Raw genomic sequence first — 15052 nt, 5'->3', positions numbered from 1 at the left:
TGCATTAGTATTCACTCTGCCCCAAACTAAGGTCTAGAGGAGCAGTCAAATGTTAGGGAAAACAGCTGTCCCATTTGGTGAGTGGGGAGATTTTCCCATTCTGACGGGGCGGGGGCGGGGGGGTGGAGGGAGGTGTGACCTCAGGCAAAAAGGAACCTCAGTAAAAGTAAATTCTGGGTTTCTTTTTCTGTTGCCTAAATTTATAGTTTAACCCTAGTCAACTATTGGCCTTAAAAAATGCTAGGGTGGGGCACCTGGGTGGCTCCATCAGTTGATGAGTGGAGCATCAGACTTCGTTTGGCTCAGGTCATGATCTCCAACTGGTTTGTGAGTTTGAGCCCACATGGAGCTTGCTGCTGTCAGCAAGGAGCCCACTTTAGATCCTCTGCACCGCGCCCCCCCTCCCCCCCCCCCGCCGCCCCTCTCCCACCCGCACTCTCAAAAATAAATAAAACATTTAAAAAAATACTAGGGCAAGTTTAGTAGTAGCTAAATACTACAGAGCAAGTGCCTCCTTTCCTTTCATACATTTATTTCTATTTAATATTCTGTGGAAATTCGCCTCTTTATTTGCCATAGTTTATCTTTTCTTATATCTGTGCTTCCAAACTAAATAGCACTAATCCGAATGCATACCTCTCTGCGTGCCAGCGTCTAGCCTTGTGTCTGTGTCTACTGTGTATGTAAATATTGGCAAGTCTCTCTGTGGGTAAAGCTGCAGTGTGCATGGTCTGTGTTGTCATACAGTGTCTCTGGGGTGTGTAAATGTGTGTGGGGGTGTGAGACCGCACTAGTAGCCACTATCACTGCCACTCACTAGTCCTGTTCTCTAAACAGGTTCTTTGGAGATTCAGTTTTTCATAATTAAGACTAAGGTGTGGTTAAAAAACAGAAGTACATTTTCCTGGAAACCAGCAGTCTTCATTTGCAACTTTTATTGGCAAACCTGGCTGCCAGTAAATACATTCCTTGGCATCTCCTAGAATGTAATTCACTTGATGAAGCGGCCTTGCTTTTTCTGTAACGTGCACATCAATTAAAAGGGGCCGCCTGGAAGGAATGTAGCCAGTGGCTGCAAGCCCCAATACCAGGTCACCTCGGGCTCCAGGAACAAAAACGTCCCTCGTCCCTGCCTTGGAGTCCGAGATGGTCTCCCCACGGGACTTCAGACTATTCTTGCTTGGACCCTGGGTAGATTGCAGGGTGCTAAAACAAGGAGCCGGACACTTCGGGGTCCCACTCTAGCTTCGTGACCTCCCCCAGGGACCCCTACCTCAGGAGCCCCTTTCCCCAGGAAAGGCTCCGGAAGTGATGGGCCTGCGAGGGGCAGTATAGCCTCCCGCCGCCTCAGAGGCGCAGGGGAGACCAAGCCACGGACCGCAGGGGGCGCTCGGAGCACGCGCAGTGCCAAGTGAAGGAGCCCAGAGCCGCCGGCGAGTCCGGGGCCCCAGGACATGGGACTTGGCTGGGGCTGCGTCCCCAGCCCGGGAGCCCCAGCCCAGTGCTGCCGAGTGGCCTCGGGACTTCCCACACTTCTTCCCTGCTCTGCGTTCGCGGGGGAAAAGGCGGGAAGTCTGTGGAAGGAGGAAGGGGAGCCCGAACCCCGGGCCACCGCTTCCAACCGCAGGCGCACGCCAGCACCGCCGCCCTCCCCGGAGGCCGATTGCTCCGATCCAGGTGCCTGCCGGTCCCTGCCCTGAGAAGTGCAAACAGCCGGCTCGGGGTCGAGGGCCCCGCGGCAGTTCCCCAGAGTCCAAGGGTGCGAGGCTGATCGCGCTTTCCGCACACCAGGCCCGGCCTTGCGTACGCTCGGTTGGACAGCCCGGGGTGGGGTAAGGGACGTCGGGAGGGACGTCCCAGAGCTCAAGCCCGCCGGGCAATCGTAGGCCCCGGGAAGTCGAGGCTCAGGCTCTGCCACGGTGGCTCTTCAGCTAGGAGAAGGGTGGCAGAGCCGCGGGGCGGGGCTGGAGACCCGGGAAGCACTCGTCGCCCGCACGACACAGGCCCAGCCGCCAGCAAGGTGCAGCCGACCTCACCCGGCCTGCGGTTCTGAACTGTCTGTGGGTCTTTTCACGGATCAAAGCCTTTCCACCAACACTCGTAGCCAAGGCGCGTCCGTGCCGGAGCGCGCGCTTTTCAGTCCAGCCCGGAGAAGGCGCCTACACCCCGTGGTTTTCTGACGGCTGGCGCCCGCCGGTACCCTACAATCTCGGTGCTGTGCTACAGCCTCTGGGGCTGGAGGACCGCTGCGCCGTGCGCGGCGCGCGCCTTAAATGAGCAGATGTTACCAAGCTGGGAGGAAGCGGGGCCTCTACACTTTCAGCACCTGGCTTGCGGCAGCCGCCCTGAGTCTGTTGGGGACCTGGATGCGAGGACACAGAGGTGCGCGCATGCACGCGCAGGCACCTAATCCTTTCCAATCATCCACCCTTTTATAGATTTTATTCTTGTCCTGGGTTATTAATTAAAGAAGACATTTCGGGTCTCCATCTACCTCTGCCTGGACAAAGGAACCCCTGAGTCTTCCGTAGCCAGCCACTACAACTTAAAGATTCACTTCCCTCATGCTTTGTGTCCCTTTCTTGCTACTCAGCCCGGCTCTGAGGTGACAGGTGGGCCGGCCCGACGGGGTAACCAAGAGCAGGTGCTGGCAAGCATTCTCCTGTGTAATTAGGGGGACAGCCCAGCTTGGGGACTGGGGGAATGACGTTAAATTATTCCATCACATAAACTGTGAAGGGCTGCTTCTACCAGAGCAACTATCCAATTAGTTCAATCATGTAGACAGGCAATGTAGATCACTTTAAAACATAATCGAAAAACAAATGCTCTTTTTATTTATTGTAGCAAGTATTTTTCTGCTGAGGAGGGAGCAGAATTAGAGGTACTGTGTTAACTCAATCTCTTCTCAGAAGCCCCCCAACTAAGAGGGAAGAAGGAAGCAACCCGCTGAGTCTCGGCAACCCAGACATTTGGTCCCCGCCTCCTCCCTCAGCTGAAAAGTCACACTGAAGAGCAAGGCTACCTTCGGAGCTGAAGGTTTGGTAACGAATACCGGTTACTGACACCGAAATATCCTCCCCTACCCCTGGACTCCTGGTCTACGCAAACGAGGCCATATGTAGAACTACAGGCACGTATCTAAATATCCCAAAGACACCCCCACACGGACTTTGTTGCAGTTGTTTGTGATTTCGGTCTAGTGGGGAGTTTTCAAATTTCATTGACAGAATAAATGCCTTAATCTTCCAATTTGTCCCCTAGCAGCGAAGGGGACAGCGAAGAGGCTGCTGACGTGCAGCCTCCCTCCTGGGTTTGCAGAATCCCTTAGATTAGCGGCACCGTCTAGAACAGGGGAAGCCCCTTCCCTCATCTTCTAAGCCCGCCTTTCCTGTTTCCGCAGCTCGTGGGCTAAGCGCCCCCCCCCCCAAAAAAAATCTCTCGAGGGCGTCCTAGACCCCCCCGACGATGGGCCGGTTTCCTGGGCAAAACCGAGAGCCAAAAGCTGGATACGCGGGAACAGCGGACTGGGAGGGGGTCTGGGCAGGTCACAGGGGCGATTGGGCTGCTGGGCCTGAGGGGGACGCTGGAAACTCCCCGAGGGGTCTCTGACGGAGAGGACAATCTATGCACCCTAGGCAGGGCTCAGACGCCTGGAGACTCATTTCTTGAACTCGGAGCTCGCCCGATCCTTCTTTCCTTATTATTATTGACTGGAATAAAAAGAAGAGAAAGAGCTCCTTCTGGTTCCTGGTGACCTGCGTTAGGGCACCATCTCCTCCCCCACTCCCCCCAATACACACATTCCTGTGGTGTCCCCACGTTCCCAAATCCAGGCATTTCCTGGAGTGCTGGCCACATCTCCCTGGTTCTTTTCTACAGTAGGGGCCCGGTGAGGCCTTGTTTTAAATATCGTTGTGACGTCACGCCCCCTCCTCAGAGCTATGAGGCTGTAAGTGGGCCCCGGGAACTGTAACCCCACCTGGCAGGTCAAGGAAGGGCTGGGGGTTGCAGGGCGGGCCAAACGACAGCTCCACCAAACATCCATTACCGCTGTCGCCTGCAGGACCTTCAGGCTGCAACTATGGGAGGTGTCAGAAAAGAAGCCCAAGGTTTCCTGCGGGGGCATGTCTGCCAATTGAGTCAGTAGTTGTCCGGAAGACGGATGATTGAACTACCCGAGGAGCAGCAAAAACGGGGCAATCAAAAACTTTAAACTGAAAAATAAAAATTTACCCATTCCCCCAAAGACTTTATTTCTGTGCCTTAATGTTAAAACAAGACCACTAACAACAATAATAAAATAAGCAAAGTACTTGAAATATAATCAAGCCGTTTACTGGACGTTTGCTTCCGAGTAAGCTTATAAAATACAAATGCAAATATCTTTTCCTGGCGAATATCCAGAGCTAAACCAGTGGAAAGTTGATCTTTATAAAACTGCACCTCTCCATTTTTTTTCCGCATGCCAGATACTAATTTCACAACGACAACTTTTATATCCAAAGCGGGGAGCCCAGAACACCCCCGCTGTTCGATTTGCAATTTACATAACAAGCTGTTTACATTTCTCCGGGCTGCTGAGAGAGAGAGTGAGGAGAGGGCAGGGGATGGTGAGCTGGGGGGAGACAGTGAAGCGCAACTGTCCATTGCAACACCCAGGGTCCGCTGGCATTTCCCACAATAGGAAAACAAACGAGTCGCTATTGCCACTTTCTCTCCAAGCACTGCCAGCAGTGAGGATGCAGTTTAAAGTCCAAATTCACCAAACACTGGGGTGTTTAGGGAGACCACTTAATTGGTCTCCAGGTTGAAACCAAAATGCTCCCATAAAGCCTCAGCCAAAGGGGCTGGTTATGTCAGGGTACAGGGCTGGAAATGGGACACAAATTCCTTTTTCAAGTCGGGGGTCTTCTCTTCCCTTCCTCCCCCTGCTAGCGTTTAGGAAATATCAAGTACTGAGCCTCCTGCTGATAAATCAAGCGTTTCTTCCAATCCGAGACCCCGCCTTTCAAACACCCTGGAAAAGGAGTTTCAAGTGTCCCAAGAGCACAGCAGGCCAAGAGGTAGCTGCCACAGGAATGGGAACTTCCGCTCCCCCCCCCCAAGGCTAGTTCTAGAAGGAGCAGGTCCTCCCCTCTCCGTGTAAATGTCCATTCTGAAACACATTGTTGTTGTTGTGTGTTTTTTAATGTTCAAGTGACACACAGCTGAGCCTGCTACACAAGATAGCGTCTTGACATCTAACCACTGAAGCTACAAGGAGAATTTTTGTGAGTGAGAAAACCGGGATTCCAGCTGAGAAGCCAAAAGGGGCTCCCAACACGTCCTTGCAGTTAAAGATTGTCAGAAATTGGGGGGAGTGGAGGTGTTAAATGCGTCACACTACTCTTCTTCACAGTTTCCTAAACTTGCCAGTTTCCCCAGCTTCTAGTAAAGAATCCAGTGTTCAGTCTTCAGGAGGGTCTTTTCTAGAGTTGCCAAAACACAGAAATGCGCTGCAGGCACAGGGAGGCCAATCTTTTTCTTGCTCCTTCGTTTCCTTTCTTCTGTCGTCTTCCCATCCCATTCCAGTCGCTCAGAAACTGCAAATCTCAGGCGTGCACAAGGGTACGCTTTGTATGCTTACCACCCCCACCCCAATCCTTGAGCCATTCTGCAGGTGTGATTCTGAACGTTTTCCCCCAGCACACCCGTTATCTCTGAAAGCCGGCAGCCCCGCGCGTGTGGAGATGGAGGTTAAACTGAGACGCGTTAAGTTCTTGGACGTGTTTATTTGCCTCTTGTCATCACACCTGCTAATGTCACTGAGCCCGAAGCGTGACCCCTCCTCTGAGCAGAAACATGCCGGACCAGACAAGACCCATAGGCCAGTGGCAAACCTTAGGGATCACGTATGCACACACCCCCTCCCCACCACAGGGAAGCGCAGAAAGCCTCCTGGCCTCAGCAGCCTGAGCCTCAAGTACCCCCTGGCCGCCAACGGCCCTTGGGGCACAGGAAGCAGGGTGTCTTGAAGCTGGGCGGGCGGAGCCTACCTGGGCAGCGGTCCCGGCAAGGCCCCATATTACCCCCCCCCCCCACACACACACACCTTATTTCTACTGGGTAGGGGTCACGGGGAAGACGAGGTGGGGCGACAACTCCTGCCCCACTGGGAAGAGCATGGCTGTGACTGAGCCTTTAAAACTGTGTCTTTTGTAACCCAGCTCCAGACAAGAGAACCTCCAGGTGGGGGGCAAATGAACACATGTGTGAACCCAGTGAGAGTGGCGACGGGAGGGAAGAAGTAGAAAGAGAGGAGAGGTGAGGTGAGGGGAAAGGAGGAGGGGAAGAGAGGCCCAGGAAATCCCGGCCCTGGTGACAGCAAGATCCGCCACCGAATGGGAAAGAGCCAGTTGGGGTCGAGGACTCGGTGACATCTGGGAGCGATGGACAGAGGAAGGGTCTGCGTAGGGTACAGGAGGACCCAGGAAGTCTGCGGGACCAAAGGACGCCTGTGTAGAGAGCTGGGGGTGAAAGTACCGGCGGAGGCGGCGGTGGGCATCTGGGAATAGGGGGCCGATCTTGCTGTGGGTGGCAAGCCTGGCGCAGGCAAGGGTAGGAGCAGGGGCAGGGGCAGGGGCAAGGGCGCGGACTCCGAACGGCCGGCGCGCGTGTGGTCAGCCCGGCGGTCCTCCCGCAGCTGGGCGCGGGCCGGCAGGGTTCGGCCTCCGGCTCATTCAGAGGCGGTTCTCGCCTACCATTGGCTGCTGCCGCTGTGGTGGGGCGGGGCTCCGCTGCCCGGAAAAAATGTAACTGCGTAAAAAAGTCCTCGCCTGGGTGACGGATGCTCAAAAGTTCAGAAGTTTTCCCAATGCTTCCTTAAGCGGCCGGCGCGCGAGAGACTGAAAAAAAGGTGACGCGGGGCCCAAGAAGGCGGCCGGCGCGCTGCCCCCCGCCCCTGGTTATTTGGCCGCCTTCGCCGGCGACTCAGGGCAGAGTCTCCTGGAAGGCACAGGCAGTGTAGCGAGAAGGGCGCCTTCTTGTTTTTTAGTTTTGGCTCTGTTTTGCCGTCCTCGCCTGGAAGTTGCTCCGCGGGTTCCTCCAAGGCCGTTTGCCGCGTTCTCGTCCGGCCTTCTCCCCTAGCACCGACCCCGAAGTGGCCCGGGGAGCCCCAGGAGCACGAGAGAGCCCAGGGAGAGGCCGTGCGCGGCCGGCGGCTCCCGGAGGCGGCGGCGGCGGCCGAGCCGGACTCAGCGCGGCGGCCCGGCACCAGCTCTGTGGGGCCCGGACTCGGACTGGGCAGCCGGCTTGGCGTGGCCGGCCTAGGGAGGGTGGGGGGCGGCGGGAGGCGCGGGGCGGCGGCGGCGAGCGGGGGCCATGCAGGCGCGCTACTCCGTGTCCAGCCCCAACTCCCTGGGAGTGGTGCCCTACCTCGGCGGAGAGCAGAGCTACTACCGCGCTGCGGCCGCGGCGGCCGGGGGCGGCTACACCGCCATGCCGGCCCCCATGAGCGTGTACTCGCACCCAGCGCACGCCGAGCAGTACCCGGGCGGCATGGCCCGCGCCTACGGGCCCTACACGCCGCAGCCGCAGCCCAAGGACATGGTGAAGCCTCCCTACAGCTACATCGCGCTCATCACCATGGCCATCCAGAACGCCCCCGACAAGAAGATAACTCTCAATGGCATCTATCAGTTCATCATGGACCGCTTCCCTTTCTATCGGGACAATAAACAAGGCTGGCAGAACAGCATCCGCCACAACCTCTCGCTGAACGAGTGCTTCGTCAAGGTGCCCCGAGACGACAAAAAACCGGGCAAGGGCAGCTACTGGACGCTGGACCCGGACTCGTACAACATGTTCGAGAACGGCAGCTTCCTGCGGCGGCGGCGGCGCTTCAAGAAGAAGGACGCAGTGAAGGACAAGGAGGAGAAAGACCGGCTGCACCTCAAGGAGCCGCCGCCGCCGCAGCCCGGCCGCCAGCCCCCGCCCGCGCCGCCGGAGCAGGCCGACGGCGCCGCGCCCGGACCGCAGCCGCCGCCCGTGCGCATTCAGGACATCAAAACCGAGAACGGTACGTGCCCCTCGCCGCCCCAGCCCTTGTCCCCGGCTGCCGCCCTGGGCAGCGGCAGCGCCGCCGCGGTGCCCAAAATCGAAAGCCCCGACAGCAGTAGCAGCAGCCTGTCGAGTGGGAGCAGTCCCCCGGGCAGCCTGCCTTCGGCGCGGCCGCTGAGCCTGGACGGCGCGGAGCCCGCGCAGCCGCCGCCACCCACCCAGCCAGCGCCGCCGCCGCCGCACCACAGCCAGGGCTTCAGCGTGGACAACATCATGACGTCGCTGCGGGGGTCGCCGCAGGGCGCGGCCACGGAGCTCAGCTCTGGCCTCCTGGCCTCGGCGGCCGGGTCCTCGCGCTCGGGCATCGCACCCCCGCTGGCGCTCGGCGCCTACTCGCCTGGCCAGAGCTCCCTCTACAGCTCCCCCTGCAGCCAGAGCTCCAGCGCCGGCAGCTCGGGAGGGGGCAGCGGCGGAGGGGGCGGCGGCGGTGGCGGCGCGGCGGGAGCCGGGACCTACCACTGCAACCTGCAGGCCATGAGCCTGTACGCGGCCGGAGAGCGCGGCGGCCACTTGCAGGGCGCACCGGGGAGCACCGGCGGCTCCGCGGTGGACGACCCCCTCCCCGACTACTCTCTGCCCCCAGTCACCAGCAGCAGCTCCTCGTCCCTGAGTCACGGCGGCGGCGGCCAGGAAACCGGCCACCACCCTGCGGCCCACCAAGGCCGCCTCACCTCGTGGTACCTGAACCAGGCGGGCGGAGACCTGGGCCACTTGGCGAGTGCGGCGGCGGCGGCAGCCGCCGCGGGCTACCCGGGCCAGCAGCAGAACTTCCACTCTGTGCGAGAGATGTTCGAGTCACAGAGGATCGGCTTGAACAACTCTCCAGTGAACGGGAATAGTAGCTGTCAGATGGCCTTCCCTTCCAGCCAGTCTCTGTACCGCACGTCCGGGGCTTTCGTCTACGACTGTAGTAAGTTTTGACACTCCCTGTCCCCCCCCCCTCAAAATCGAAATGAATCGAACCCCAAAGCAGGAACAGCCAAAAGAACCATCAATGCAAAATCGAAACCAAAAAAAAAAAAAAAAGAAATAAAGAAAGAAAGAAAAAGGAAAGAAAAAAAAAGGAAAAAAAAGAAAGAAAAAGAAAAAAAGAAAAAAATTCCAATTTAAAAACAAACTTGAAAAACATTCACCAAACGAGTGAACAGAATCCCTCCAAAACTTCAACTCAACCAGCACAAAGAAAACTATTTTCTTAAAAGATTCAGAGCCACCTTCACTTTGCCTTTTCTAAATAAACAAAACGGTAAACTATTTTGTACAGAGACAGCAAAATCATGGTTTATTAAAGGACAGTGTTACTCCAGATAACACGTAAGTTTCTTCTTGCTTTTCAGAGATCACGCTTTCCTCCTTTCTCTTCCATTCCCCTGCCCTTCTCTTTCCTTAACCTCTCACTTGTAAGATATTATTTTATCCTATGTTGAAAGGAGGGGGAAAGTCCCCGTATATGAAAATGGCTTTCTTTTTATTCATGGACTTGTTTTAAAATGTAAATTGCAATATAGTAATTTATTTTTAATTTGTAGTTGGATGTCGTGGACCAAACGCCAGAAAGTATTTCCAAAACCTGACGTTAAATTGCCTGAAACTTTAAATTGTGCTTTTTTTTCATTATAAAAAGGGAAACTGTATTAATCTTATTCTATCATCTTTTTTCTTTTTGTTGAACATATTCATTGTTTGTTTATTAATAAATTACCATTCAGTTTGAATGAGATCTATATGTCTGGATACTTTAATACAGCCTTAATTATTATAAGAAAAAAGATTTCAGATTAAAACACTAGGAATTACCTATTCTCCTCCTAAATATCTTCAAAATGGAGAAGCCCTGTGACTATTCCTTGTCAAATTTCACATAAAAGTCTCTTTTTGTTTAGATTTTTTTCTTCTTGCAGCATCTTCTGCAAAATGTACTATATAGTCAGCTTGCTTTGTGGCTAGTCAAAAGATACTTTCCTAAACAGATCTGAGTTGGCATATACAAAAATATATTTTTTCAGTAAGGACAGAACATGATCTGGAAATTTTAAGCCCATGAATCAGCAGCGTTATTACCACAGTGATACCTGTGTGTAGAGATATATACAGATGACTATTTGGCTTGTGCATCATATAAAAAATCATGATGTGTGTTATACATCCCTGTGAGCCAAATGCTGGATAGATATTTCTCCTATTAATTTCACTCCTTTGTAAGAAGAAAAATAAACCCGTTTATAAATGTATATAACTCATCCACATTTACAATCCTTCATGCGTTACAAAGAAGGGTTGATTTAAAAATATATATGTACTGTGGGTTGGAAAGGGATATTTAATCTTTGGGAAACTATTTTAGAAGATGTGTTTGTAGAACAATTATTTTTTGAAAAAGATTTAAAGCAATAAGAAGGAAGGAGAGAAGAGCAGAACATTTTAGTCTAGGGTGGTTTCTTTTCAATCCATTTTTTCTTGTCAATTTACAGTTAAACCTAGGGGGCAATCCATATTGGCCCTCCCCCTTTGTAAATAACCCAGGAAATGTAATAAATTCATTATCTTAGGGTGATCTGCCCTGTCAATCAGACTTTGGAGAGATGGCGATTTGATTACAGACATTCAGGGCCTTTCAGTTTGTTTTCGAGATAATACAGTTTCCTGCTATCTGCCGCTCCTATCTAGAGGCAACACTTAGCAGTAATTGCTATTGCTTGTTGTCAAAATTTGATCATTGTTAAAGGATTGCTGCAAATAAATACACTCTAATTTCAGTCAAAAACTGCTTTACGTGGCCTCTGATTTGCTGGGTCTCCTCCCTCAGAGTCGTAACCTAATAGCTAGAGAAGATTGCAGCGGCCCAGGGCGCGGGTGTCTCTCCGGGTCAGGCCGGCTGGGACTCGCTTTACTGCTGCGTTTAACTCCCCGCTCGGCTGTCTCGGCCCTAGGCTCTGGAGCTGCCTCGGGTTACCCCTTGCGGGTGGGTGGTGAAGGGAAAGAATCCATTGACAGATCTCATAGTTTGTGCGTTGGTCCACTTTTGGGAGACGGGTTGGAGCCAGGATTTGCCGACAAAGCGTCCGGTGGCTGGAGCTGGGTTGTCTAGGCCCGGATGGGAGGCGGCAGCAGGTGACCCACGGAATGGCCCTGTCCTTTCGGACTGGTGGCGAATCCCAAGGCCCAGCAGCTCCGGCAGCCAGAGACGTTACATTTCTCGACTTGCCTGGTTTCAACCTTTTGGATTGGGGACATGGCCCCACCCGACTGTGGCCCACCCGAGGCTTTCCTGCTGGGGCGTTTCTTCGCGGCCCTGGTCCTGCCGAGTAGCTCCTGGCCCAACGCCGGCCTCCGGGACGCCGCTCCCGGACGGGAACGCTCTGCAGCTAATTAGCTGTAATTACCCGCCGCGGCCTGGGCCCGGCTTCTGTTTGTGTTTGGAGCTCCTTCCTCCCGCCCCCCACCCCCTCACGCCTACCCTCGCCCCGCCGTCTCCCCTCCCCGGCTTCTCGCTCTCCTCGCCGCTGCCTGCCCCCCACAAGAGGTTGCTTGGGGAGCAGAGAGCCCGAGGAGACCTCTGTTAGGTGTGATGGATGAATCACAAGTTGGGTCGTAGGTGCCGGGAGGACCGCGCTGAGCAGAAAATGGCAAAGAGCAGGGCTGTGTGTGGAGGGACGAGGGTCGCCGAGCCGGGAGGAGCGCTTTCCAGCCCTCGCGGCGGGGGCCGGCGGAGCCCGGGGAAAGCAGCCTACCCGCTCCGCATCCCGCAACTCTGCCTCGCGCCACCTGGCCTACGGCGCTCCCTATTTATACTCCTCTCGCGCCGCCTTTGTTGTGAGGACACACGTGTGTTTAGGTGTTTAGCCAGGGTAGAAAGGTCACAGGCACTCCATCGCGCCCGGGTGACAGGGCGCCCCGCAGCCTCGGCAGCCGCGCTGTTAGAAGGACATCTCCCATCCCGCCCCGCCTCGGCCTGGTCGCCTGGTCGCGCCGGACGTGCCCGGGCCAGTGCTGGGGCCCCAGGCGGCCTCCTCGGCTGGGCTGTGTCCTTGCGCGGCGTGTGGGGTCGGTTTACAGGCCACAAATCACTTGGCGGTGGCCGGCGCTGGGAGTCGCTGGGCCTAAGGGACTCGGGAGATATGCAAGCGGGCAGCGGGTTCGGCGAGTTCGGGGTCCACGTGCTCACACCCCTCTGCTTCTCCCTGAGCCTGGGTTTTGAGGCCGGAGCACGTCGCGTCCTCAGCCAGCCCTGGGCCTACCCCAGCCAGGCTCTTGAGGGCCCGACCTAGCCGCTGCGAGGGGTGGGATGCGGGACAGTGAGGCAGGCAAGTGGGGAGGGCGGCCTGACCCGTGCGGCTGCGTCTGCCCCCGCGCCCCGAGGGAGGGCACGCGGCCTGCGCTGGAGGGGACTTTCGGGGTTGAGCAGGGCGGGGGGGGGGGGGGCGGTGGAGAACGGGCTCGCTCGGGGCTGGAGACCATTCTCGACTCCGCCAGAATGTGGAGTGGGCAGCGGGCATCCCTTGCTCATCCTTCCTTGGAGCCTGAGTTCCTGCAGCTGGAGAAGGATCCCGGCATTAATGCGGTGCTTGCACTGAGGCAGCCCGGGAGGAGTTCTCCTAAGCTCCCGGGAGTGTTTACACATTTGCCTTGGGACAAACTTCTTAGCAATCGTTACTGCCCTCTTCGACTGCAACGTTTGAAAATTAGTCATGGCAGATATATATGTCTGGGAAGGTGTTTGTGTTATACATATATAGTTATATCTACAGGAGTTGCCTTAAGTCATAGCTCAGGAGCTATGTCAGAGTGGAAGGTCAGAAGTTCTGCTCATTATTCGGATTTTTTAAACCATATAGGTAATGTTTTCAATTCTCAATACATGTGCTTTTGGACTCTCGTCTTAAATTAAGAAAAACAATTACCGCTGACCTTATTTAATCTGGGGGAACTACTTGTTCCTTTAGTGGTATTGCACTTTTTCAGCAATAAGGATATTTTTTCTGTAAAATATTATAAGAGAAACTTCTTGCTATTTTAGCTAACAGTACATTTTGAAATTAGCCTTGGACACAAGGCAGGATCTAGTGGTTGGGAATTGGCTAATTTTGAAATTAGCCTCTGTAGAAAGCTCTGGGATAGTAAGTATTTTGTCCTTTATGTAGCAGTGGGTGCATTTATTTTCTTTGCAATTTATACAGTGAGCAAGTAAATGCCAGCATGTTACATGCCACATAAAAACTTGCATTTTGGCATATTGCACGTGTGGTAGGAACGCGTGCTGTTTTCCAGGGTTATGTAGTTAGCAGTCCTTATTTCACCAGACTGCATGCAAACAAGCATGCATTTTACAATTTATCATTCCACACAGTTTGTGTCATTAATAATCGATGTTTGCAGAGGAATAAGGCTCGATTGTGCTGGTGGTCTCTAAGCTCTTGGCTGTTTCCTGCGGGGGTCAGAAACAAGGGTCAGGGAACAAGAGTGCCTTATAGCCCTATCGGGCTCCCCTGAACTTTGATAGGTAAAGAAGAGACATAGGACATTTCTTTCCCACCCTGTTCCCTAGAGAAGGGGTCTCAGTTTTAAGATGGAGGGCCTTTTCTTCATGGCACAAAATTCCAGAGAGGCCTTGAACCCTCTGGTGGTCCAGGCTGCCTGGCCAGGTTGCCCAGGAAGGACAGGAGGCATCCATACTGCACCCAGGTCCCGGACACCCATACCGGTGTTCTCTACAGCTATTATCGGCACTAGAAACAAGGCTGGTTGGAGTAGCAGTTTCTTTCTACACTCCACATCTTAGAGCTTCTGGAGAGGGGCCCCCTTTGCTTCTGAACCTAGTTCCTACTACTGGACCCTGCCTGCTGTCCCAGGGCCTTCTCTTTAGACTTCTCTTAACTCATTTCAGAGTGGGTTCATGAAGCCATTAGCCCTTCCCATTGGGTCATAAACAAATGTCACGTTAAGGGCAAGATTGATAGTGGCCATGTCATAAAGCTGGCCAGGCAGGTTAGATTCTGTGTGGGCAGTCATTCTTCAGCTAAGCAAGGAACTTTGGAGGGAGGCAGGGAGAAAAGGGACCAAGAAACTATGTCATAGTCCTCACCCCCACCAAGTTGTGAGGTATGGCGGGAGCAGAGAGTGAAGCAGCCTTAAACTCAGGAGAGCTCCCAAGCAAGACCTAGGTCATTCAGATAGCAGCCACAATGGCATGAAACAAAACAAAACAAAACAAAACAAAACAAAAAAAAAAACCTGCTGAGATTTGCTACGGGGCCCTAAATGTCAGCTTCAGAAACCCCACTTTTCTGAAAGCTCCTATTTCATTTTTTAAGGAAGCTAAGAGTTTCCCTGAAAAGAGATTTTGTTAATGGCATTTTCACTTGCACTTAAATAGAAAGTCTTCCTTTACTACTTGGGCTCTACATTCATAGCTGGACCTTTCTGACCAGAAACCTCCTTTACTTTGTCTCTCCCTTTTTGAGTGTGAATCCAACATAACCATTAAGTTCTGTGTGTCTTTGTGTCTCTATCCCTCTGTCCCTTTCTTCCTCACTTTCTTTCTCCCACCCCTCTCCCTCCCAGGCCCTTTTAAAAGGCTCCACAGTTTCTCCCAGATGTCTCCTTTCCAGCTTGAGCCACCTCCCCAGTAACACATATAACCAGGCTCTGAGCCCTGTGGGTGATGGCCACATGGGGTCCTGACCTGGAGCTTGCACTCAGGCCTCAAACAGAGCTGGGGCTATATTCAGGCAGGACTGGCAGGTTCCAGGTCTGAGTCCGGTTGGAAAAGGAACAATACTTAATTAAAAGAATTCCAGCTCCAAAATCCATTCAGGAGAATGAAAGCCACTTCTCCACGACATTCTCAACATGATTAGGAGTGGAAAATTGAGCAAAATGTACCATGTCCACCTTATTGGAAACCAAAATATGGCGCAGAGAGCATAAGGCCTGACTTAAGACCTTTGTTCTG

At 53.9% G+C, this 15052-nt stretch overlaps 1 protein-coding gene across 1 annotated transcript; it reads left to right on the top strand.

Moving 5' to 3' along the window:
- The first annotated feature begins 6821 nt into the window (after positions 1–6821).
- Positions 6822–10864, top strand: FOXC1 (forkhead box C1). Its single transcript, XM_058733199.1, has one exon. It carries the CDS (start codon positions 7363–7365, stop codon positions 9019–9021), a length of 1659 nt encoding a protein of 552 aa, XP_058589182.1. The 5' UTR covers positions 6822–7362; the 3' UTR covers positions 9022–10864.
- Positions 10865–15052: the final 4188 nt, after the last annotated feature.

This window comes from Neofelis nebulosa, chromosome 6 (genome assembly GCF_028018385.1).
Source record: "Neofelis nebulosa isolate mNeoNeb1 chromosome 6, mNeoNeb1.pri, whole genome shotgun sequence".
NCBI classification, from domain to species: domain Eukaryota; kingdom Metazoa; phylum Chordata; class Mammalia; order Carnivora; family Felidae; genus Neofelis; species Neofelis nebulosa.
Note: the sequence above shows the minus strand (reverse complement) of the source record. Positions and strands in the feature narration are given on the sequence as shown.